The sequence below is a fragment of the Pseudorca crassidens genome, chromosome 3, assembly GCF_039906515.1.
Source record: "Pseudorca crassidens isolate mPseCra1 chromosome 3, mPseCra1.hap1, whole genome shotgun sequence".
NCBI classification, from domain to species: Eukaryota; Metazoa; Chordata; class Mammalia; order Artiodactyla; family Delphinidae; genus Pseudorca; species Pseudorca crassidens.
Genome location: NC_090298.1, coordinates 57,273,953 through 57,298,964, shown reverse-complemented (window position 1 = coordinate 57,298,964; position 25,012 = coordinate 57,273,953). Strand labels below are relative to the sequence as shown.

General features: G+C 33.7%; 1 protein-coding gene across 4 annotated transcripts in view; it reads right to left on the bottom strand.

Moving 5' to 3' along the window:
- Positions 1-5,556: 5,556 nt before the first annotated feature.
- TNPO1 (transportin 1) overlaps positions 5,557-25,012 on the bottom strand; it is an 85,247-nt gene continuing 65,791 nt past the window's right edge. For all 4 annotated transcript variants that reach the window (XM_067730954.1, XM_067730958.1, XM_067730956.1 and 1 more), the window contains 14 exons: positions 23,958-24,110; positions 22,981-23,206; positions 20,804-20,975; positions 19,637-19,723; positions 18,378-18,485; positions 18,088-18,246; positions 17,920-18,007; positions 15,281-15,379; positions 15,017-15,112; positions 12,090-12,165; positions 11,108-11,207; positions 8,748-8,822; positions 7,745-7,887; positions 5,557-5,813 (listed from right to left, as the gene is read on the bottom strand). In XM_067730954.1, the coding sequence (XP_067587055.1) occupies positions 7,780-7,887; positions 8,748-8,822; positions 11,108-11,207; positions 12,090-12,165; positions 15,017-15,112; positions 15,281-15,379; positions 17,920-18,007; positions 18,088-18,246; positions 18,378-18,485; positions 19,637-19,723; positions 20,804-20,975; positions 22,981-23,206; positions 23,958-24,110 (1,547 nt within the window). In that variant the 3' untranslated portion in view covers positions 5,557-5,813; positions 7,745-7,779. The remainder of the gene's footprint in view (positions 5,814-7,744; positions 7,888-8,747; positions 8,823-11,107; positions 11,208-12,089; positions 12,166-15,016; positions 15,113-15,280; positions 15,380-17,919; positions 18,008-18,087; positions 18,247-18,377; positions 18,486-19,636; positions 19,724-20,803; positions 20,976-22,980; positions 23,207-23,957; positions 24,111-25,012) is intronic.

Genomic DNA, 25,012 nt, shown 5'->3' with positions numbered 1-25,012 from the left:
AACCCTCTCAAAACAAACAAACAATAAAACAAAACAAAGAACAAGACAACAAGACGACCTATCTGGACCCAAAATGGGATGGGGGAACAGGGGGGAAGAAAGCTCATTTCCTTCCATTAAAAATCAGAGTGAAACATCTATAGTTAAACAACTTTATTAACATAGTCAAGCAGTGATTAACATTCACATCTATTATGTCACATCATACAAATGTAAATACAAAATTACTACAGTACAATATATATTCTCTGCATGATCCAAAATATTTGGTGGCCCCAAAAAACTCTCTTTAAAATTCAGCAGCTTATCAAAAATTAAAACCGTATTCTATTTAAAATGAAGATCTGTTAGCACAGAGTTTGACTTCAAGAAATATCAATTTAGTACAGTTTGAGAAGTTGCAGGAGGATGTTTGAAGGACACATTCTAACATAGTGTGGCAGGTACAGGAAACATCAGATTTAAAGCTTTTAAGCATAACTCATACAACCTAAGTTGTCAGCAGAAAGATCCAGTTATTTATAACTAAAGCTAAAACTACTAAATTATTGCACCCAATATTAACATGAATATTAAGTGTAAAACTGTTTTATAATATGAAGTGAAGTCATCAACCACGTTTAAACATCTCTTCTCACAGATGATAATCTATTAAGCAAAATTACACAGTATTGCCTTATTATTATCTCCATAAAATTCATCCAATCTTAATTTGGTTATATATCCACAGAGGAAAAACAACAATGAAGCAATATGGGGAAAGTACAGCAGAACCCCTTTATGAGGCTGGTATTAGGAGGGAACCAACACTGCCTTATAGGCTAACCATGTTACAGTAAGCTTTTAGGAAGATAACTGAACTTGCAAAATAGCTAACTGTGAATAATACCAAGCCATAGTTAAGGGGATTCTATAGTAGATGAACAAAAATTGTAATAAACGGGAAAATCCTATTTTCCTAATTAGTGATATAATGCTTGGCAAATAGATTTGGTTTGACTTTAAAATGTACAAGAGGTGAAAAAAATAATCACCATTTTAACTTCCCTCAAAATCATGCATACATTAAAAAAAAATAAAAACAATACATTCTGGGATACAAATCACAATAAACAGTTGCTATAATTTAAATGTATACCTTAAAATTAATAAGCATAATAATTAGGCATAAAGATAAAGAATCCTCTACATATAATACCAATGGGGGAAGATCTATATAAGACTGAAAAAATTAGTCACAAGTCACCTGGAAAGTGTAAAGTGAATGAAACTTTCACGTAAAATTGAATTTTTAAGAGGCATTAGAAATATCTCCAATATTTAATACAGTATGACTAGGTACTAAGTAGGTATACAATGCTCTTGCATGGTATTATTACTAGATAATATTGTTACACAGCTCTTTATTGATCTGATTTTTAATCTAGATTTTAGGCCCTTAATCTGAAGACCACAGTTTTCATCAAGATTTCAATGCCTACATTTCAGTAACAGTACTAGTAGCGACAGTTAAATGTTTTCCCCCCTGTATTACTTGCAAAAATAATTCAATAAGCAAAGCTGTGTGTAAAGTACTACTAAAGGAAGGACTTAAATTGCAGTTATGCACGATACACTCTTCTCTTGGGAAGAATGTTTTTGCACCGTTATCTGTTAATACATTCAATATGAATAATATAGGTTAACTATATGAAGCAAAAAATCCCACTTTTTTCTTTATGGCAAAAGATTTAAATTAAATTTAGACTAAAAGGTTTAAGACATAGTTTAATTCTGGCATTTCAGCTATGCAGGGTAATTTAATATATGACAGAAAAAATTTCCACTTTCCTATCTTAGAGTTTGGAGAAAAGGAGAACCAAATTGAATTCTCGCCAGGAAGGACTTATACCACCACAGTCTGCAAGAATTAAGGATTGGAAAATCAGACTAAATGGAAAGATTCTTCATGAAATACACTAAAAAAACAAAGACTGTAAGTATGATGACTCTTTATAAGCATATGTCACCAAAGCAAGAAGGATACAAGAGTATTCACCTGAGATAAAACTTGTATCTGAATATTTAATAACTGAGTAGACAAAGCATTTCAATAGAGGAAAGTCAGTTGAAATTATTTTAAAATATACATCTGATCCTATTTTACAATATATGCAATTTAAGCAATTCAGGTCAATGAAAAAGTCTTAACAAAAAAAATCACAGTGTTTATCAATATGTTAATTACAAAATGTATGCTACTTATCTTGTTTTTAAGATGTAATGGCTTGGTTAAGTGTTTTAAAATCTATTCTTCTGAAATCCAACCTACATAACAAAATCAAGTAGCAGTATAATGTAAAGCATCAGAACTGGCTCTTAAAGATTATTTACATGTTGATTATTTGGAAAATAACCAACCAAAAAATATAAAAAAGTGATTTCTTTTTTACACAGTATGAAGTTATTAAAGAGATTAGACAATACAAAAAGCAAAATTCTTTCCTGAATAAATGAATATCTGTGGCACTAAGTTCACTTACTAATGGACTGTAACACGGAACTGCTAAACATGCATTTAAATTATATTAAATACACTTTCTGTTTCCAACTTAGGTTGATCAGCAGCTTTTGTTCTGTTAGAATCCTTCAAAGAGAGAAGCTCAAACAGGAAAAAGAAGGCATATATAAAACAGTAAACACTGACCTCCTGAGGTTCCTACAACATAAAAATATTCAAGTAGAAAATCTACATCACTTAGCAGCGGCTATTTCTGTAGTTGAGCACACTAACAGCACTTTAGTGTGTAAGGAGCAGATGAAGTAAGCCGTGCTTTTAAGCATGCCAAGAGGCAGAAACACTGGAATGTAACAAAGACAAACTCACAATTTCATAGACATTCAGTCAACATTCAAAACTACTAAGACTACACCACAAGAATTAAGTTGCTTTATATATATATATCCCATGATGTATTAAGTTTTATCAGAATGCTAAATCAGAGCTTACCTCAAAAGATAACTTAAATGGCTTCTGCAAATTCCTATGTTATACTATGTATCTGAAATATAATCAGGAAGAAACTATAACCTCAAGGGGGAAAAAACCCCCCAAAAACCCAACCCCATCTCAGGCTGTCAGTCATATTTATTTATATTTTGCATTTTAAAATTATACTTCTTTTTAATTTAAAAACACGTTAAGTGACTACAAAAGGGCACATTCTTATGTTACATATCTGCTTAATTAGAAATTAATTTTTCAATCCAATAGGTAACAACAATGCTTTTCAGTCAATAGAGAATTGGCAATCACAGGTCCAGATAATTTTACTGAAGGTTGTTTTTGTACGTTCATTTTAAAGTGTCCAGGAGAATTCTGAATTTAAATTTCTTTCAATTTAAAATGTTTACTACTTATTCCAGAATATTAAAATATCTCCCATATTAAATTCTAAAATGTTTTGGAAAACTACAGTATATCACTAGAATTTAAGGATAAAACAGCCACCGTAATCAGGTTTTAAAGACTAACTAGGAAGCAAATTTTGAGCTCCCAGTGAGGCAATGGTACTAGAAAGCAAAATGCTACATACCCTTTGGATCCAACTTACAATTTTAAAAAAACTGTACAGTAAAAATATGATTTAATTTCAGGCTCTACAGACTGAAATTTGCAAAGCCAAAGTAGAGGAAAGAAGGTGAAAGAACATGTTAAAAAACACACACACACACACACACACAACAAAAACCTTTCTGCATGCTACCATGCATCTGAAATTTTTTGAAATGGTATTTATAAATTCACACACATACAGCTCAAACTTCAGTGCAATGGCTGTATCATTCAACACCTTTAGAGGAACAGAACCATGCAAAGAGGAGCAACTGCTTACAAAAACGGTTATTCAGTATTTATTCTGCAATGCGAAGGTGACGAACTAAAATATAAAAAGGTTGTTATGGCTTAACATTTCTGTTGCAGATTAAATATGCAGCATTGAAAAATGGAAAGGTGTGGCTTCATCTCTGACCAGCAGAGTTAAAAAGAAAAATCTCTCCATTTTCCTTCATCATCATGGGATACACTGTTCAGGCAATCCAAATTAATAAAGACTTGCACTTTCATATGGACACAAGATCAAGTGTACCAGTTAGGTTTTCACATTCACAGTATACAAGAAAATACACATGGAAGGAAAAGTAAAGGGTTAACTTAACAAGGATTTATTCACAGGAATACATGTAAGTAGAGAAAAATAACAGAAAAGCTAAACAAATGAAATGAAGAGGATCCAAACCAACTTTCACTCTGTAGCTTTTTACTTGCACCCTGTGTGCATATATCTAGGGCACAGAGGGCCACCAACATGCGCCAATACAGTGTAGGAACCCTGCATTACATCCATTAACTTAAACATATCTTTAAGATCATGCTTTGAACAAAAAAAGAAAGCTTAGAAGGCAATATGTTGAGTGGGAATAAACATTGAAATATAGCAATCATGTCTTCAACTTCTACAATTGTCTTTATGTGCCAACTAACATTTATGCAGCCTCTTACAGATCCTTTATCATGTAATTTAAGTTTTAGAAGTTTTGATAAAATCACTAGTAGTATATAACCATGCAGAAAGCACATCACACTGACAGCACAGAGGCGAAGATTTTGCACAGGTATATCAGCTTTCCACATTGTGCAGGTTACACACAATACAATATCAATCTTATTCCTAACAGATCCTAAAAAAGATATTTCAAGGCCTAGCTGTAAACTACAGTACTTTATATCTATATTCTTAATAAAAATAAAATCCACAAATCTTAAAAAGGAATTTTAAATGCAGGGCTATATTGAACTGGTAAACTGCAACACAAACTGGCGCAACAGAGGTAACTGAATACCAATCTCACTCTATGTGATGCAAGCATGCTACTCTCCCACTAATTTAAAGTACTTTCAATCACTATGAGCCAGAATGCATGCCTGAACCTTAAACTGCACTTTAAAAATAACATCTTGGCCTAGAAATTAAATCTAATGAAGTACAACCATCAAATTATATCCACTACATTAATGTCTTAATGCAAAATCAAGATGTCAATCTTTAGTTTGATATGTCCAACCCCATTTATTCCTCCCTCCCTGCCCACCCCACAAAGGTAAAAGGAGTGACTCATTTGGCATTTCACAGGGTGCTTCATTGTTTATATTTGTTTTGTTTTATTTCCAACTTTTTGGGGTACCTTAAATTGTAACTTCCAAGAACCTGCTTCTACTATTATGGGTAGGCAAGCTGATTTTAACTCTTATTAGCTTTCATTTGTGTAGTTCTTCATCAGCATGCAAAAACAAGTCCCCATCAATGTGGGAAATTTTATAAAAACCTTTAAAAAAAAAAAAAAAAAAACCCTCAAAACTTACTGTCTTCTAATCCTCATTCTTAGGTTTCCTTTATTGTGCGCTATAGAATTTTTCCTCTTTCTCATCCCTATGCATCATTTATATGGTTCTTGTTTTGGTACAATTCCCCATAATATTCCAGAATGTACTGTTTTGTGAGTAGATTGAATAGCTTTTTCTTTTTTTTTTTTTGCTTCTTCACATCCAGTGCAGAGTTGTAATTGGAGACAGATTTCCACCCACAAAGGCTCCAGATGTTAAAACGTTTCCCAACAGCGACTTAATACAGTGACGGCAACACCTCCCTCCCGCCCCTCCCAGTAGGGTTGGGATTGTACTGTATTCCCTACTGGTTTACCCTTCCCCCCTGTAAAGGGTAACATTTTCCCTGGGTGCAGAGGCTCCCTCATAGTCTCCAAGACTGAAGGACCTGTAAGAAAACAAAAACAATTTTATACGTAAAACTGTTTTTCTTTTAAAGCCAGTGGAACACAAAATTAATCAAGTAGCAATGCCATCTCTACCTAAAGAAAATGAGAAACTGTACAAATTGCCTATGATCACACTTGTCAATGAGAACCATGTTGCTCCCTTCTGCAGCTCTCAACTGTCACCTGCATCAGATACGAAAAGTGACGCCAAGCTGGGGACATGCACAGAGAGGTGTGCAGCGCTTTATACAGATGAAATATAGATGAAATATGCCTTGTAGATTGCCATCAGTCTAATTACCTATCCTCATTCACACAATGGGTCCCGATGGGAGCTGATTATTTCTTATATAACAAGTGGCCTTGCTTTCTTCAAAATTAAGTTAGCACTTTCTTTAGGACAATCACTTTCCTTAGTGAGAATTAAAACATTATCATTTTGGCCAGTATTCCCAATGTTAAGCAAAAAGAAAGAGCGTGACTTATTTTACTCAGTCATGTCCTATACTCTCAGGCCTCTTGATTTTCCTGATAAAGACTTTTTCAATGGTAGCACAGTTTTAATTACGAGAAGATTAAGAAATAAAGGTAGATTACTGGGAGACTGTAACTAGTACCTGATAGTTGTCCTTTCACAACAAAAATTTTAACTACTCCTGCGAAACTTTGGACATTTATGAAGGTCACCACAGTTAATTCATAACTGGTGAAATGACACAGACCACATAGGGTTTATTAATCAGATTTATTAACCCGAAAGTGCTCAAGACTCAGCTCACTGTTGAATAATTTAGCCCTTGATGCTAAAAGTTATTTCTCATCTATTGCATTCTCATGATTTAACGTAAAGTGAATCAAGCACTTCTCTAAAATGCTAAAGCCACAAGACAGCCATAAGGACTCAAGACCACTGTGGGACAACACACACAAAGGGCTCTGAGATATTCCAGAGGCTGCAAGCCCATTTCTACTGCCCTTTTAGGCTAGTCAACTTAGATGTTGAAATCTTTCCAGGTTTAAAATCTAGCTCAGAGTAAAGAAGCAAGCATGCAAACAGAAACTCCAACATACAAGGTAATTCAAGTAACTTTATGCCTTCTCAACACACACTGAGTACACTCTCTGACCCTCCAGTTGAACAGGTCTCAGTTCATGTTCAAAAACTAATGAAGTGCGTCCTGGCTCACTGTACTAACCCATATTACTGATATTTATTGAGCCAACTTAGTGTATTAGGCAATATACGAAGTCCTGGCACCACATATAGAATCGTATTTAATACTCAAAATAACCTAATGAGGAAACTAAGGCTAAAAGACCAGAACTGTTAGTTTGACTTAAGTCAGAAAAACTCAAAGACAAGAGTGCAGGTGGACTTACCCCTCTACCACCCCAAACCAAAAAAGAATCTTCCAGTGATCTTTTAAAAACACCGTGCTGGGAACGAGGAAGGTGCTCAATAAAATATGAAGAATAAATATTAAATATTCCTATTTACTGAGACCAAATCCAGTTCCAATTCTACTTGGGTTTTCCCTAAAGCTCACAACATAGGAAGTCCTTGATATGTAAGAAACTATAAATTCATGCTTTAAAAATGAATCTCTACCCTGTCACAGTGAATGTCAGTGACCTCTTAAAGGGCAAAAATTAAAAAAAGGATTGGTTGAAGAAATGGTAATCCAACTAGTACACCACCTTGGATTTCCTTCTACCTAGGATTCAAAGTGGAACCATGTATTTTATCTTGCTTGCTGGCTCATCAATCAATCAGTCTCCAGCCTTCATGTAAGTAATTTTAAGTCAAATATAACATGATACTGTTTTACTCAACCTCTGTGGAAAACAAATAGCTTTTATTCTATTCAGTAGTTTTAGACTGAACTTAAGTTTCTTCATTCTGGAAAATTCCAAATTTCTTACAACTTACCCCTAATTATGGGACTGCAGCTTAAGTGTATGACGTTAAACACCATAAAAAGCTGCAAGACGCTCTTTTAAGGGAAGCGGAAACTGGTCAGAGAAACGCCTCCAATTTTCATCCCCAACTTGATTTTTAAATCCATGAAGGATCTGCAAAAAAGTAAAAAATCATTATCAATAACAAAAGAGAAACTCTCATATCTGCGTAGCTTCTGAAATCAAACACTACTGATTTTATTATTCTAAAATTTTACCCCTATTAAAGTAGTTATTCTCAAACTTCGTTGAATTCTACACCTTTCCATGTCTTGCCTAAAATCACCTCATAGAATATGCTGCACTTTGCTTTGAGAAGGTTAGAATTCAGCAAGTGTCCTAGTAACAGACGTACTCTAAGCAATCTGACATAGTAGTAATGAAAAGCAAGCAAAAAGGTATAGCATTCACCCAAGGGATTAAAATTTTTATGTCTTATTAAGTTTATTAAAATTGAAAATATACAAAGCTTTGGGGGTTCAAAGTTGCAACTATATAGTTCACTAATTTTAATATTAGGTAATTCAAATGTGTAGCAGCATTTTATTTCTTATTTTGTTATGGCGGAGGGCTGACTGGAGTTAACCACAAGGGGCATTACAAAACAAACACACAGGTTTAATCCTTGCTGTGACCAGTTAGATTTACTTTGTTCAATAGATTATATTATACTCCAATCTTAGTCAGCCATCTTTGAAAATACATGCTATTTTGCATAGGTGGGATAACAGGACTTCATCAATCAGTGGTACTGCTTGAGAAAATATTTTTAAAATACATGCTCTATTGATACAAAGTCACGACTGTATATTAAGAAAAGATCAAGTCAACTTCTTTATTACCAAGAACAAAGGTTATATAGTCTACCAGTACTGATTTGAAGAGTCTAAGTTTCATATGAAATAAAAACATAATTTAAATTTCCCAACTAAGTAACAGTCACATGATGTGCATCATAAAGACTTTTTAGTTACCTTACAGAACATGTCTCGCAGATCATCTTTTGGATTAATCCATGATGCAACAGCATCACAAAAAAATATAAAATCCTATAACAAGCAAGAAATACATCTTCAATTGATACTGTATTTGTCAAACACAACAAAAGCTACATGTAAACTTCAGAATATATATCAACAGAATCCTAGGTAAAAAAAAAAAAAACTTTTTAAAACAGCTATAATAAGGAATTAAAGTAATTTCTTAATGGTTGTCCCTGTTACTCTACCATCAAGGAACCTCTAACTTATTCAGTTTATACCGGAATTTAGTGCTACAGGAAAACCCAAATGAACTTGTTGGCCAACCCAGTATTTAATCTTACATTACAAAACCCCAGTCTAGTAAATGTGTAGCAGCAGCAAGGACTGAAAGCATCAAATAAGCACCAGTTTAAAAAATCTTCATTTATAGAACTATATAAATTCAATAATTTTACAGTTCTGATTGGCCTAGAAATAATTCAAAGCTGGTTAAGTATATACCAAACAAGTTTGACTTAAAGCATAGGAATTTATAGATCTAAATTTCAAGATCCACCTCCAGATAGAAATGTAAATGAAATGATAAGTTAGAAGAAAAATTATGCAGTTACAAACAGCACCCAGCCCAACCCAACTCAAACAAACAAAAAAAACCCCCAATGCTCAGACTATTATTTAAAAGATAATCACGTTATTCTGACTAAAAGAACAAGGTGATGACAGGTATATGCTTGAAATACTTCATTTAAGTATTTTTCAAGTTCGACTATCTTACTGAAACAACAGTTCAACATACAAGATACTGCTGATGTACAACTACTTTAAATTTTACTATTAAATTCAGAAAACCTCATTAATTTCAAAAAAAAATCACTAATACTAAAATATGTGCACAAAACATATTCAAGCCAATTAAATTCCACATGCCCAAAGTTTATGGTTTATTCAAATTATGATTCCTGTTTCTGAATATCAGTCTGATGTTAAAAATTTAAATTATATATACATGTAGAATTTGTGATTAAAAATTTAAACATAAATAAAACTTCAGACATTTTCTTTTAACCACACCCAAATAAAGTATGTGAAAAGTAGAAATTTATACCAACTTTTAAATTACTAGCGATTTCATGACCACACGTGTTACTGTCACTGTCTTAAATGTTAATGCAAAAGGAAAAACAACAATAACAAAAAAAAAAACCGCTGTATGAAAATGCTCCTTCTTAATATGGTATATACCACATCAGATACCTCTAAAACGTATTAAAGGTGACACAAAGTTCTTAAGTATTGGAAAAAACCCAGAAACTCAATGCCAGGAGGTTATTTTGCAACTAGGGACCATCTTTTAAGACAGTAATGGCTTGTTTTAATAGTAAGTTATTAATGTTATACAAATCTAAAATGAGCCAAAAGATTTTTTTCCAGTTCTACTTCATATGTTTTCAATGCCTATCACCTACATCAATTTTGAATTTTATAAGCTGGTATTTCACAATGTTTCTAAACCTGAATTAACAAACAACACAGTAATCAACGTAAGATAGGAAGTATCAAAAGGTCTCAGTTAAAAAATGTTCAAAGCACCTATCCCTTGAAAGTGAAAGTTTATTTTCTGGAAAACCCCTCCCATACTTTCTTTTTTATCTGTTGAGGAACCTGGGACATTTAACCTATAGCCCCACAGCCTGTATTTTGTTGATTTCATACATATGGTGTAAATCAACACATCCTTTTATGCTTTGTGTGTCAGCTGGATCCAGAGGTTTGATCAGATTCACGTTTAGTACTGCTGCCAAATAATTTTTTAAAGGCTAAAGACGTCTAAATATAGAATGAAATAGCGTAAGAAATGAAATTAAGGATGAATAAATCACTAAATCATAAACTCTCAAAAGTTAAAGCAGTTTCAATGGTTGATTCAGTATTCTATTTTATTCACTACCGAGTTTCTGATCTAAGTAACAGAAAGAGTATCCTACTATTTGATCACCCTCTGAAGTGTAGAGAGCCTCAAACTCAGCAAATTGATATTCACAGTTTTAGGAAGCATTTATAAAGTAAATAAATGACGTTTGAATGTGAATGAAAGAAGCTTTGGCTTAATTCAAGTCAAGAATATAACTTTTATTCTCCCAATCTGCTGTTATTATATGCCAGGACCAAAAAAACATTTAGGAAATAAAAATAGGCATCATCATTTCAAGATGTTAGGAAATACACATTTAAAACATAATTTGTTTCAGTATCTTCAGTAAAAATAGGTAATATTTTTAATAATTATAGTTTAAACTTTAAAAGTTTCATAATTCAGAACATTAAAAGTTAAATCCTTTTGAACATCTTACTTGGATTACTCCACTGGGATTCACACTGATCATGGTACAAATCCCACGAAATGCTGAATCCTTTTCCTCATTGTCCCTTATGTTTCTCAGAGAGGTGCACCTATTAAATTATAGAATTGAGTTTAGCATTTAAGTAAAAAGCAGGTTCAACTACAATACTAATGGACAGTATTTAATGGAATAAGCACCAGAGTAGAGATAATGTTTATATTCAAAGAATTTTCATAAAGCTTAAGTTTCTCACACTTACTATATTATGTTGGGCCCATCTAATCTCAATATAGTGAAAACCTTGAAATTCACAATTCTTACTAATAAATTGCATCTAAGTAATAACAACTGATTTTAATTTCCCATTTAAACTATTAATGAGCTTGATCCAAGAGTAAATTACCCATTTTTAAAACTGTATTATGACTTGTATTCCATTAAACACTACTAAAAATGTCTTGATTTGAAAGACTGTCAATCGAAAGAAGCAGAACATAGGATATACTGCCACAGTAGAAACTACTATTATACAACTTATGATGTAGATGTTTAATTTTTACATTAACAAGCAAATAAGATTTTTATACATAACAAATTTAAACATGTATTTCTTAATGCAATCCAAGTTTTCAAATTAATTCTAAAAAAGAAACAATGCAAAAACCTAAATTTATAGAATTTGCATGCATCTTTATTTTACTGGTGGATATTTAAATGCTTTTTATGTATAATCAAGCTTTTTAACACAGCAAGCATGTGACAATCTTATCCCATGCATCAATTAGTCGTTAGCCACAACATAAAATAAATATACATGACGATGCTACTGAAAAACCTCACAAACCTGATAGGACAAGATTAGTCACATGGTTGGCAATGATAAAGGATTGTGATTTTTGTAACCAACTGAAAATATATCTAAAAGTGAGATAGAAAGAGAAAGAAAGAGTGAAGAAAAATGAATTAAAAAAAAAGATTGAATAATACACACCAGGGTCTTATAAACTGCTGTAGCATGGGGGCCACCTCTTGAGGACAAACGTAACCAAGACGACCAATTGTTATTGCTAAGGTAACGCAATCACGGTTATACACCACCAAACGCCAACCAAGACATGAGCAAATGAGGGGGAAGGAGAAAAAATAAAGAAAAAACAACAAATAACTCAGAAACAGAAACCAACAGAATTTGTGTATGATAATAAACATAAGATTTCACCAGTGCTGTTTATTACCACCCCCTATAATAAGGGGCAGCAACATATATGGCATACTCTTGGAAAAAGAAAAACAAAAGGAATTAAAAAAACTTTAAAGATTGAGAGAACACCAAAAACCGTGATGAACTGCTTTTCTCGCTCAATCGTCAAGATATTCTGTTAATAAAACGATGAGCGATTAAACAGATGGATTTAGATTCTTCCTCCAAAGCCAGTTGAAATTTCAGTTTAACAATGAAATCTACGTTTTCTCCCCCAAGAAATACTAGTAAATGTAAATTATTACATTTCTGAATTGTCTATTCAAACACATTTCTCAGAAGTTAACAGTTAAAAGCTTTCTCACTTCTTTACGTAGCTTTCTATGTGATTTCCATTCTTTGAAAATTATCTAGGAATCTGATCAAAATTTTGGTATAATTTTGGTTTGTTTGCCAGCATTTCCAAAACAAGCCAGTGGACCATTTGTTGCCTGATATCAAAATCAACTATTAAATTTTAGGTGTTGTGGTACATACTGAATAAATGGATTGGAAAATTGCTGTGCTATGTCAAATCCCGTTCCAAAAAAAAACCTGATGGTGATATGATAACTCAAACAGTCCACTAATTTCAAACCCTGTTTGACAAAAAGGAAATTTAGACAGTCCACTGTAATGACATGTGACATGTGGACCAAAGGAACAAATATTCTGTCCTTGCTATAAAATGCACAGCACATGATAATAGATAATAAAACATACTGATTACATGCTAATATTTTATTTTTAAAAATTTGAAGTGGGAATTAATCAAACATATATTCACCATCAAAATTCAGTTAAGTCCTTAAATTTACAAAGAGTTAAAAACAAGTGCAACTCAGAACTGCATTCTGCAATTCAAAGGTACATTACATATAAATACATTTATACACAACGGGAAAAAAAAAAACAAACAGAAAACAAACCATGAGGTGCTTTAATGGTGTTCTCTCAAAAACTTACAGGTTAACCTTTCATAAAAAAAGGGTGGGGGGGTAAAGAAAAATGTTTAAGGATTACTTGAAGCAAACTACACAGATAATACTAAAATCCAGCAGATTCATATGAAGCAAGAGAAAGAAAACCTATGTTCAAAAGACACAAACTATGCAACATTCTCATTAAACAGGCAAGTATGAACAACCCAATGAAACATGCGATAAAGCAGATGATGGTCCATTGAAAAAGTTCAGTGTAGGATATACTAATTAGAAAAAAAGCAAGTAACTGCATATACTAAGGAATTGGCTTTATGAAATATTAAGATAATGGTAATTAAGTTGCTAAAATATACAGATATTACCCACTGACAATGATTTTATTTTAATAATTATCCACCCCCCTCCTTTGGGGATGGAATAAAAGAAACATTTTCTGCAGTCACTTGTGATAAGAATAATACAGTGAATCTCAAGTGTGTTTCTTAATCATATCAATTCAATCCATCAACTTGAAGGGCATTATCAACTATCTTTTGATTTACTTAGGGTAGATTCATATATTCTTATATATAAAGCCAATTTGTTCAAGGAACTATAACAAATTCACCACCTGATATCCCACAAGAAACTTTAATATACATTACACTCAACATTTATTTGCAGTTATGCATTCACATTTAAAAATAAATAGGAAGTTTCTTAAGGTTCAACAGTAATTTGATAATGGCCAAGTGTTCCAAATCTGAATGTCATGTATAGGTACTGCATTCTAAAGAGATAAAAACCTGACAAGATTTCATAACCATCCTATACATAGCTTTTTATACTTCTCAGCAAGAAAATCTAATTCACTTCATGATATAAACAGTACCCATACAGCCAAACAGCCATATAACTGTTTCATAATTAAAAGATTTCCTTCCATACCAATAATCACATTAATTATCACATTAGGATATAATAAAATTTCTATAATTAAAAAATGTAAAATTAAAATACCTTTGAAGATAAATTTTTATTTAGAAAAACTTATTTGTTTCTTTGTCCAGTATATTGGTAAGGCATTCACTGACTATGAATATACTACTGGAATTGTCTTAGTATATAAAGAAAAAGATGTGCCTGATTGAAAACAAAATTTACTTTTTAAAAAATCAGGGAGGGTGGAAAGAAATCACCCTGAAATGTGTTTTATAGTATGGAAGGTACTCTTTAATATAAACATGCTCTCTATAAATGCAAAAGAGAAACAAGCCTCCTGAATAAAAATCCCACAAGATACTGCTTTAAGTTCCCAATCTGAAGAAGAATATACAACAAAATACAAAATACATATGCCATTATTAACGAACTAGCCACTACAATGCAATCTATTTTTGGCTACATTTTTACAAATTAAAAAAAAAAAAATTACTCCCCAGCTGCCAGGTATTCTCTGAATTAATGTAAAAGTAAAATTTATATCATTCAATAGTTATTTTAGTTGGGGCCCATTTTAGGGAGTATTAAAACACTATAACAGGGGAGAAAGTGGTTTTTTTTTTGAAAGTTTCTGAAAACTGGCTGTGGAATGAAGCTAAAACAGTACATTTCATTACTGAGAATACAAATTAGCTGTTAATTAATAAGCTGGGTTTCTAAAGCTAGCTTTGCTTTAGTTTCTCTACACATCTTAATGTAAAATTAAAAGGCAAATAATTTTCTCTTCACCGTAACAGTTCAGTCATATGGTACCTGTATTCTCTAACAACGTCTTTGGTGTGTTGGGTCTGTTAATGATTTCTACAAGCTGGTGCAACACCATAGGAATATAAGGCTGCATCTCTATACCTAGATCATTCCCAAAAGAGAAAACAAAAAAGAAAAATTTCACTGTTAAAATATCAATGTAAAATATTTTTGCCCCCTTTACTGTGATATAATATTCATATATATAATGCTCATTATAAAATATTAAATTATCAAAATTTATGTTTTTAAAGGGGAAAAAAATCTTACCCATTTGAATGGAGATTTCTCCAATTGCCCATGTAGCATTATTGCAGACTGAAATGAACTCTGGATTTAGGTTGGTTCCCAATATTGGCATGAAATCAGCTAGAAAAAAAAGTTTTTAAAAACTATGTAGTAAACTTCTCAATAGCAGTGTTTTGTGCTTTAAAGGAAATCTACCAGATGGAAACTGAAATCTAGGCAAGAAACAGCCTTTAAAAAAAAAAAAAAGCTGTTGGTAATAATTATCTTAAGAAACTGAAGGAAGCAATATCTGGCCACTGAACGTTCATGTGAAATGTATCAGGAAGCCCAAGTTTTGGTTTTAAGTATCATTAAAAAGAGCTGGTCAGAGTAATCTCTCTTGTCATCAGACTGAGAAAATTTAAAATAAAGTGAGGAAAACATGATACAATAGAACTTTCTTCAAAGCTGGTTTTTCACACTCAGAAAAAAAATTTAAATCAATGATTTTGGCTTTTACAGTAACTTTTATCCTAGTGCTCAGATTGTGGTCTCTAAATATCACCTTCCATTTAAAAGGAAAAAGGGCTATCAGAGAAATGTCCCATCGCAGGCTAAGGGCAGGAAATGTACAAAACAAGCCTGGACTATTTTTTCATACCAGAAAAGACTCTGGACCCAAGTTGGTAAAGCTCCTGTTGCCAGCGGTAGGACAATTTGAGCATCATGAGCTCATACTGACACTCTAACAAACACAAACTAAACTCTGAAACATAATATAGATACCTATGGAAGATGCTGGAAATCAATTATTATTTTGAAAACTGGTAAATAAAGAGAAAGAATCAAGTAATTATCCTGCCTCTTCTCCTATATGATTTGTACCTCAGGGCAATAATTTATTGATATGGGAAATGTCTCTATATATGCATTCTCACTACTAAACGAAGAATTAGAATATCATTTTTTAACCCCTAATAAACCAGTCGATCTCACAGTTTCTCAATCTCAGCAATACTGATAATCTGGGTCAGATTATTTTATTGTGGCGGGGGGCTGTCTCATGTGTTGTAGGATGTTTTGCAACATCCTTCGCCTCTACCCACTAGACACCAGTAACACACCCCCAGTGTTAAAATGTCTCCAGACATTGCCAAATCGCTCCAGTTGAGAAACACTAACCTGGAATATAATCATCATGGTTGCTAACATTAAAAACAGGGAGACAACTAGAAACACTGTACCTCCTGAAGAAGGTACATGATCTATAAAGTCATAAAATAAAAAAAGAAATGTAATCTTTCATACAAGTTTAAACTCATAAAAACTAAATCAGGTGGAAAATATTTGTAGAACAAGCTTTCCATAAAACAAGAATTCATTACACTTTCATTTAGAGGAGTTAGGCTTAACTTGATGGTTTACTTTAATACGTCATAAATAATGTTATTATTCAAAGTTCAGAAAGACAGTTATTATTGAAAAGTATAACTGGGAATTGGCTGAAGGTCAAAAGGTACAATCTTCCAGTTCTAAAATAAGTTAGGTTCTGGGGGATGTAGTATATCACATTATAACTATAGTTAACAATACTGTTGTATATTTGAAAGTTGCTAAAAGAGCAGATCTTAAAAGTTCTCACCCCCCCAACACACAAAATATTTGTAACTATGTGAGGTGATAGATGTTATAATTAAACACTGTGGTAATCATTTCCCAAAATATACATATATCAAATCATTACATTGCACACCTTAAACTTATACAATGATATGCCAATTACATCTTAGTAAAAACTGGAGGGCCCCCCCCCAAAGCACACCTTATCAAATGAAAACAACAACAACAAAACCATTTTAGATCACTGCTTTAAACTAAGATTAAATGATGGGATATAGAAATGAAGGGAAAATAACCAAAACCCCATTTAATCCATGGGTCTGACAGCAAATCAGGTTACATTATTCAAGGAATCCCTTCTTATCTTCACAAAAGGCTAAGACAAATGCTATGCCACTTCAACAGAAACAAATCATTATTTACTTTTAAGAAAATTGTTTGAAGTTTCCTATAGTACCTGAAAAATTATGCTGGTTTACCCTGAGAAAACCTGATTATTATTATTACTGGGTACCTCTACCAAAAAAGAGAGGCTATTCAAGAAGTATCCATGAACTAGCATATAGGACCAAGGATTCACAGGTGGGCATGTAATACTTTTCCAACTTCTCTCCAGTCACATGAATGCCTAACGAGCTGCTGAAGTGATGGTGAATTCAAAAAAACAAGGAACAGGGGTTCCCATCCTGCCTGCTTGAATCAGAGCAGCTCTAACCAGTAAAATGTGCACTTATAAATGTTGGGATTTCATGGAATTTCAGTTTAATAATGAAAACCATAGCTGATGAAAAATAATGTTAAAAATCACGTCACAGGGGCTTCCCTGGTGGCGCAGTGGTTGAGAGTCCGCCTGCCGATGCAGGGGACATGGGTTCGTGCCCCGGTCCAGGAGGATCCCACATGCCGCAGAGTGGCTGGGCCCGTGAGCCACAGCCGCTGGGCCTGCACGTCCGGAGCCTGTGCTCCGCAACGGGAGATGCCACAACAGTGAGAGGCCCGCGTACCGCCAAAAAAATAAAATAAAATAAAAAGCACATCACAGCAATAGAAAATATTCTTACCTATACAAGGCTTAACATGCTGAAAGCAAGCTTTTGTCAGATCACCTAACAGGGCGAAGGAACTCTGTCGAACCTCTGGCATTTTATCCTGCAAGGAAGAAGAAGACATTAACCCCAATGTGACACAGAAAACCAGGTTTCAATTCATTTCAATTTCATAAGTCTCACCTGCATGCACTGATACATTAGTGTTAGAATGTTACTTCGGGCTACTAGCTGCTCAATGTTGCCTCCAAGTCCTTCAGCCAGGCCACTGAGTAAGTCAAGAGCCACGATCATAAAATCTTTATCTGGAGCCTCATACTGATCTGGTTGAGCATTGTTCAGCTGAAATTAAGACAAAATTTTTTGAAAACTTACTTTGAATCAATTATTGAAAAAGTTTGTATACATTATGCCTATCCTTAGAAAAATGTTTGATGCCAAGAAGGGAGAGAGAGAAAAATTTTAAAAAATACCATTGCTTGTGCAAGAGTCTTCTGTACTAGGTTTACACAACGCTGATACACAGGTTCACAGTATGGAAGGAAGCCAGACTGCAGGGCTGTGGCAACTGAAGATAGGCACTAGAAAAGGATAACGCAGATGTGTAAAACTTCTAGGTATAATTGAGATTATGATAAACGCTTCAAAGTGTACTCAATAAGATTCCGGTCACTTATGAGCCTGTTCTACTAGTCTATAGCATAGCAGGTTTACCTTTTCAAACCTCTCCTTTGGATGCCATTCATTGCTGTTAAGTTTACTAGCTGGTCAGGGGAGGTTTCCTCAAAAAAATGTAAAGGTTTCTTTAATGAACATTATCTTTCAGGAAAAAATTTAAGTATTCTGTATTCCTATTTTTTCCTCAAATGTAAGAGAGACATTTATTTATCCTCCCATCCTGGTCAATACTGTGGGTGGACTTTACTGGGCACATTCTGAGCCCCTGCCTGGAAGTAAATATATCTAGTCATAATAATAATTCTTGTTTTGTTGGGCCCAGGATTAGCCATTGCTCTGTCACAGAAGTTTTTACTTTGCTGGTTAGGGACAATCCATGGCAGAAGTGGTGACCCCTGAAATGACAGGGGGACAAGAATGACTGAACTGGCTCTAGCAATATCAATTCATCTAGGTTTAAGTTACCACATGTGAGAATGTATTCAGTTATTTGAAGAGCATATAAATTTTGGGGGGTTAAAAAAAGCATTTAAATACACAAGAAAACAAAACTTCACACTAGACAGAATAGGTATAAAGTGAAGTCCCTCCCATCAGAGTCCCAATGCTACTTCACATGAGTATATGTATGTATTAACAATAGATAATAGATAAAAGAATTTATGTCGATTATGACATGGCTATATATCCATATAAAGAAATAGTTAAATAGAGATGGACATATATATGCTGATATGGAAAGATCTCCAAGCTAATTCGCTATCAAATAAGTAGAGCAGGCTAGAAAACATACACAATTCAATCCATTGTCTACTTAAAAAAAAAAAAAGCATAACACATCCATTACATTTTTTCTGTTTCACAGTATTTCTGTGAAAACAGAAAATTTTAGATGTACCATAATTAAAGTTACGGCATGTTACGTATTTATTCAGCATTTTAACAGAAATGGTTCAGAATGTAAATTAACACTTACCACATACACCCATTTTAGATTTGAACACGTGTTTTTTGATGAAACACAGATTAACTAAATGTTACCAGCTTAGCATACCTCAAGTAAAGGGAAGAGATCTTTATCTTCATCCTTTAACATGTTCCATTTCTGGATCAGTGGAGGCATTAGCATCTGAATATATTCCTAATTACAATGATGAAAAACACATAAAGCTCCACTACCATATGTAAACTAGTCCATTTTGAGTGTATGAAAATTAAAATCCATTTACAGTAATTGTGTAAAATTATTACTGAAAGAATTTTAAGACTCATTCTTTGAATTTTTTTTTAGTCCTGGGGCCTGTGACATGTAATGACTCCTGCTGAGTAGGTTATAAATGACAAGTAAACTTATTAAAGACATTTGCAGAAAAAAATTCATAATCATTTAAATGTGCTTACTAAAACGGAAGAATTCACGCAACCAAGTCAATAAACATAGTAATCATGTAAACAGGAGCACAGATTCTACATGGTCTAATCTATTAGGAATCCCCCCACCAAACAAAACCAAAACCACCAACATCAAAGCAAACCCACAAACAAGTGTCCTGCACCAAGTTTTAAGTATGAACACAGACATTTTCTTATGATGTTTCAGAGAGTAATCATAAACATGAAATCTGTTCTTCAGCAGGGAATTTCGAGCTATATTAAAATTCTAATATTACTTAAATCGTATTTAAACAAATCAAATTCCACCCATCTCTTCTATTCTTAACACTACTAGAGACAGAGTCTGGCTTCCTAGCCACACTTCTGTACCACTATTTAGCATTTTAACCTATTACCCTAATTTTTAACTATTTTACCTTAGTGTATTCCTCATACTTGTAAGTTCCAGTGAGAAAACACAGATGTCTAGATGTGGTACTCTAAAGCTAGTGTTTATTAAATGAGACACAAAACTACTTGGAATTAAGTAAAAGTTGAAATCCAGAGTATAAAACCTTTATCCTCTTTCCTTTAGTCACTCTAAAAAGTGTTGGTGCATTCATGTCATATGCTCCTGTAATCTTCACACCCTGCACATATTTATTTTTTAAAATACTACTTAAAAGGTGAATACACTTGCTGTCTTTTTCAGCTCTACATTCTTAAAGCAGCAAACACTAAGTGTTCACATCACCCCAAACATGTTAATTTTCAAATATGTTAACCTTTTGATTGTAACTATACTTTATATTTAATTTTTTCGTAACAGTTCATCATAGGTACTTACAGGTTTGTTTAAGTGATGTCCTACTGAATCTGCTAATGTTCCTATGGCATCATAAAGAATGAGCAGGTTTTTATGCTGGTATTTACTAAATGCAAAGACCAAGGTATCAAGTATATAAGCAAGGTAAGGAACAAGTTCTGTACAAGCCTCCTCTTCCAGGGTAGCAAAGGCACTATAATTTAAAAAAAGAGAGAGATCACTGTTGTACAAAAGAAACAGTTTACAACAGAGATAGGAATCTAAGTCTACAGTTTATAGAATACCTATTACACTTTACATGCATGTTTGCCTACCGTACCACACCAGATGCTTATTTTTAACCATTTCTTTCCCATTCCTTATGCTGTCACTTACGGGCATTTGCTTAACTACAATGGTAAAATCTAAAACTACTGTTGGTTCATTCAACAATTTATTTGCTGTTTACTATTTATTTAGTGACTGAGTGCTGGGAACATAGCAATGAACAAAACAATGTCCCCATTCTCGGGGGGTTTACATTCTAGTGATGTTCCAGATTAATGAAATCAGAATTGAAACTGTTAAATGGTAGGAACATTTTTTAACACTTAGGGTCTTTGAGATGTATGAGAACATAGCAGTGTGACGATCTCTCAAATGTTTCTCTCAGTGGGAGGGGGAAATGGGGTGCTGGAGGTCAAAGGGCACAAATTTTCAGTTATAAGAATAAATTCTAAGTGGCGGGGTTGGTGGGGGTAGTGGGATGAATTCGGAGATTGGGATTGACATATACACCCTAATATGTATAAAATAGATAACTAATAAGAACCTGCTGTATAAAAAAAATTCAAAAAAAAAGAAAAAAAGGAATAAATTCTAAGGATCTAATGTACAGCATGGTGACTATAGTTAACACAGCACTGTATACTTGAAAGTTGCTGAGTACATCTTAAGCATTCTCACAGAAAAAAGAGTTACCCATGTTCTATAGGATCTTGATTTTGGTAACTGTTCTACCATGCTTACGTATATCAAAATCAACATGTGGTACACTTCAAGTATATGCAATTATTTTTGTCAATTATTCCTCAGTAAAGTTTAAAATTTTCTCTAGGCTCCACACTATATATTAGAATGCACAGTGCATTTGTTATTATACATTTGTTTATTTGAAGCTTATTTTTTAGGACAAATATACAAGAAATGAACAAACTCCAGGGCCTCAGGGCAATTACTTCAATTTATACCTAAATGTGTCTCGACTTTAAGGTGTATCTGGCCCTTCGTTTGTAAAATTAAGGTTATTTTCTTCTGTTTTAGCCAGGTAAGAATTTCCTAAAATGACAGGCTTAAGCCATTTGTTAACTGAAGTCTTATTCATTAACACTGAGCTATATCTATTTCCTTCATGGCACCTTCCACAAATTATAATTATATAGTTGTTCAGTATACCCTACTAGCCTGTAAATTTTAAGACACAGAGAATGTAAGCTCGGCATTTAATATATGCCTAACAATTAGTAGAGAACTGAAAAAAAAAACTTGCTGAATGAATAATCTACAGGAAACCAAGCATAATTGGTATCCTCCCCCCGCTTGAAAAAAAACTGAGTGCTATTAATTACCAAAGCTCCCTTGTTTAACTTTCTTTCACATTATTTACGAATTAGGACTCTTCCAGACATTTTTGCTTCAGATCTGGTAAAGTCCAGCTACACTGAAATTTACTTTCCTCTCTTTCAACAGCTATTTCTTATTAACAAAGTCAACAGTAAAAGCAATTTTATTTGAAAAGTTAAGAACTATAAACATTAGGTGGCAAGGCTTTTTAGAACATGAAGGTTTGTTCCAGAAAACGGAAATGCTGGTAGTAATGAAACTAACTGCTGATCTGATGTAAAAACAGAGACAGTCCCAAATGCAACTGATAGAGTGGCTACTGGAGTTGAATCACCATGTGGCAACTTGTTATCACAGTTGACCTGTCGACTAATAATGTCACTCTGCTCAAACTTTTTTATTCCTTCAAGAGTAGGACCCTTGCCACTTCCACTCCAGATATCTGTGTGGGAATTAGGGTGAAAGATGATGCCACTGTTAAAGCCACTAAGGAAAAAAAAATGTGAAGAAACAGTAAATATGGATGTCTAGGTAGAGTCTCATTTGGATTTATAAAACCATCAGGTCAAAGATACAGATAACAAAGAATGTCTCACCTGCAGGCAGCTTCTTGTACTCTTTTGTTGCTATCCAGGATACGCTTTAGCAGTTCTGTCATTAATGGCTTCAGGTACGTGTCTGGGGGCTGGCTGACTACCCAGTGTGCATAGCGGCTAAGAGTCCAGCACGTTATGGAACGCACAAGAGCCTTTTTATCAGAGAGGCACTGAATAAGGTGAGGAATGAGCTCAGGTAGGTACGGAATCATGCCCTGCATGCAACCTAGGAATAAAAACCACAGAACTATTTCAGGAAGTGCTGAAATTTGGTTAAAACAAAATTATTTCAGTTGCATACTAAACTGATACGTGCATCCATGAAACATATTCAGATCATCTCCATTCCAATAAATATATTGCAATAATCTGTTCCAAAATTATTTTAAAGAAATAACTGAAATGAGCGCTAACTGCTCTTTAAGTATCTTTCAGTAGGGTTAGGAAAGCTCATTTTACTTCTGCTACAGAAATTATGGCTTTCAAAAATGCCTGTAAAATGCTTCAATTTCTTGTAGATAGATGTTTACAGCTAGGACAGAATAATGATCCTTTATAGAGGATGATGACACGACTTACGTTTCTTACACTTACCTATAGAAGTTATTTTTCTAGCAACAGGGATGCTTCTGACATCAGAATCCTCTCATTTTGTTCTCTCTTTTTTTTTCTGTTCTCTTTATTATAACAAAAGCATTTGCAAAATATCTGGCTGGGGTTATAAGTAAGTCTATGGTTGTTTAATAATAATTAACTAGCTCAAAGTAAAAACTTATCCTAAGATGGCTTTTAGACTCAAATATCGTTTTTAAGGTTAATGTGGATCATAGTCTCACCTACTTCAATAGTCTTATTAGCAACACAAGACAGCGAAGTACGTAAACAGTTTCTGCTTATAGAGTAACAAGTCCTTAAAGTAGCCTAGTCACATTAGCACCTACTGAGGACTTTACAGTTCAAGTTTGATTTAGACTTACCTTCAGCAATTGCTCCTAAAACCAATATGCCTGATTCTTTAACAACCCATTCATGATGAAAAAGTAATTCTTTCAAAAGGGGCAAAATATGTGGCAAAAGCTCATCACGATACACATTTGCAAGAACATCTAGGGCAGCCGCAGAACATTTTCCTAAGGAAATATTTAATTCAAAGACATTACATTAACTTCCATTATCATTTATAGTTATATATCTATAAATCTATCTGTATCTATATACAGATAAAATTTGTTGTATGTACAACACTTTATTTTTACCTCTACAAAGTTTGAAGATATTTAATCCTGTATACGACTGCCCCCCTTTTTTTTTTAAATAAAGCGGTTACGTTGGCCAGAAATAACACCTTACTCATCAAAAGGGTCTTAGTTATACTTACTGTATGGTAGACCCATTCATATGAATATTATACTGCCAGGAAACAGAATGAAATATTTATGTACTGACACAGAATGAGTTGCATGATATATGGAAAAGAATCAGCAGAGTACATATGATCTGATTTCACTTCTAGAACATCAGCCTTCCCTCCTAAAAAGAAGACATAGGCCTACCTCAGATATTGCAGGTTCAGTTCTAGACCACCAAAACAAAGCGAGTCAATTGAACTTTTTGGTTTCCTAGTGCATATAAAAGTTATGTTCACACTATGCTGTAGTCTAGTGAAGTGTGTAATAGCTTTATGTCTATAAACCATGTACATACCTTAACTAAAATATACTTTATAGCTAAAAAATGCTAACCATTATCTGAGCCTTTGAAAAACTGTAATCTTTCTGTGGAGGGTCTGGCCTTGATGTTGGTGGTTGCTGACTCATCAGGGTGGTGGCTGCTGAAGGCTGGGGTGGCTATGAGCAGTTTCTTAAATAAGACGACAGTGAAGTTCGCTGCATGGACTGACTCTTCCTCTCGTGAACAATTTCTCTGTAGCACGCAGTGCTGTTTGACAGCATTTTACCCAGGAGAACTTCTTTCAAAATTGGAATCAATCCTCTCAAACACTCCTGCTGCTTCATCAACCAACACTATGTAA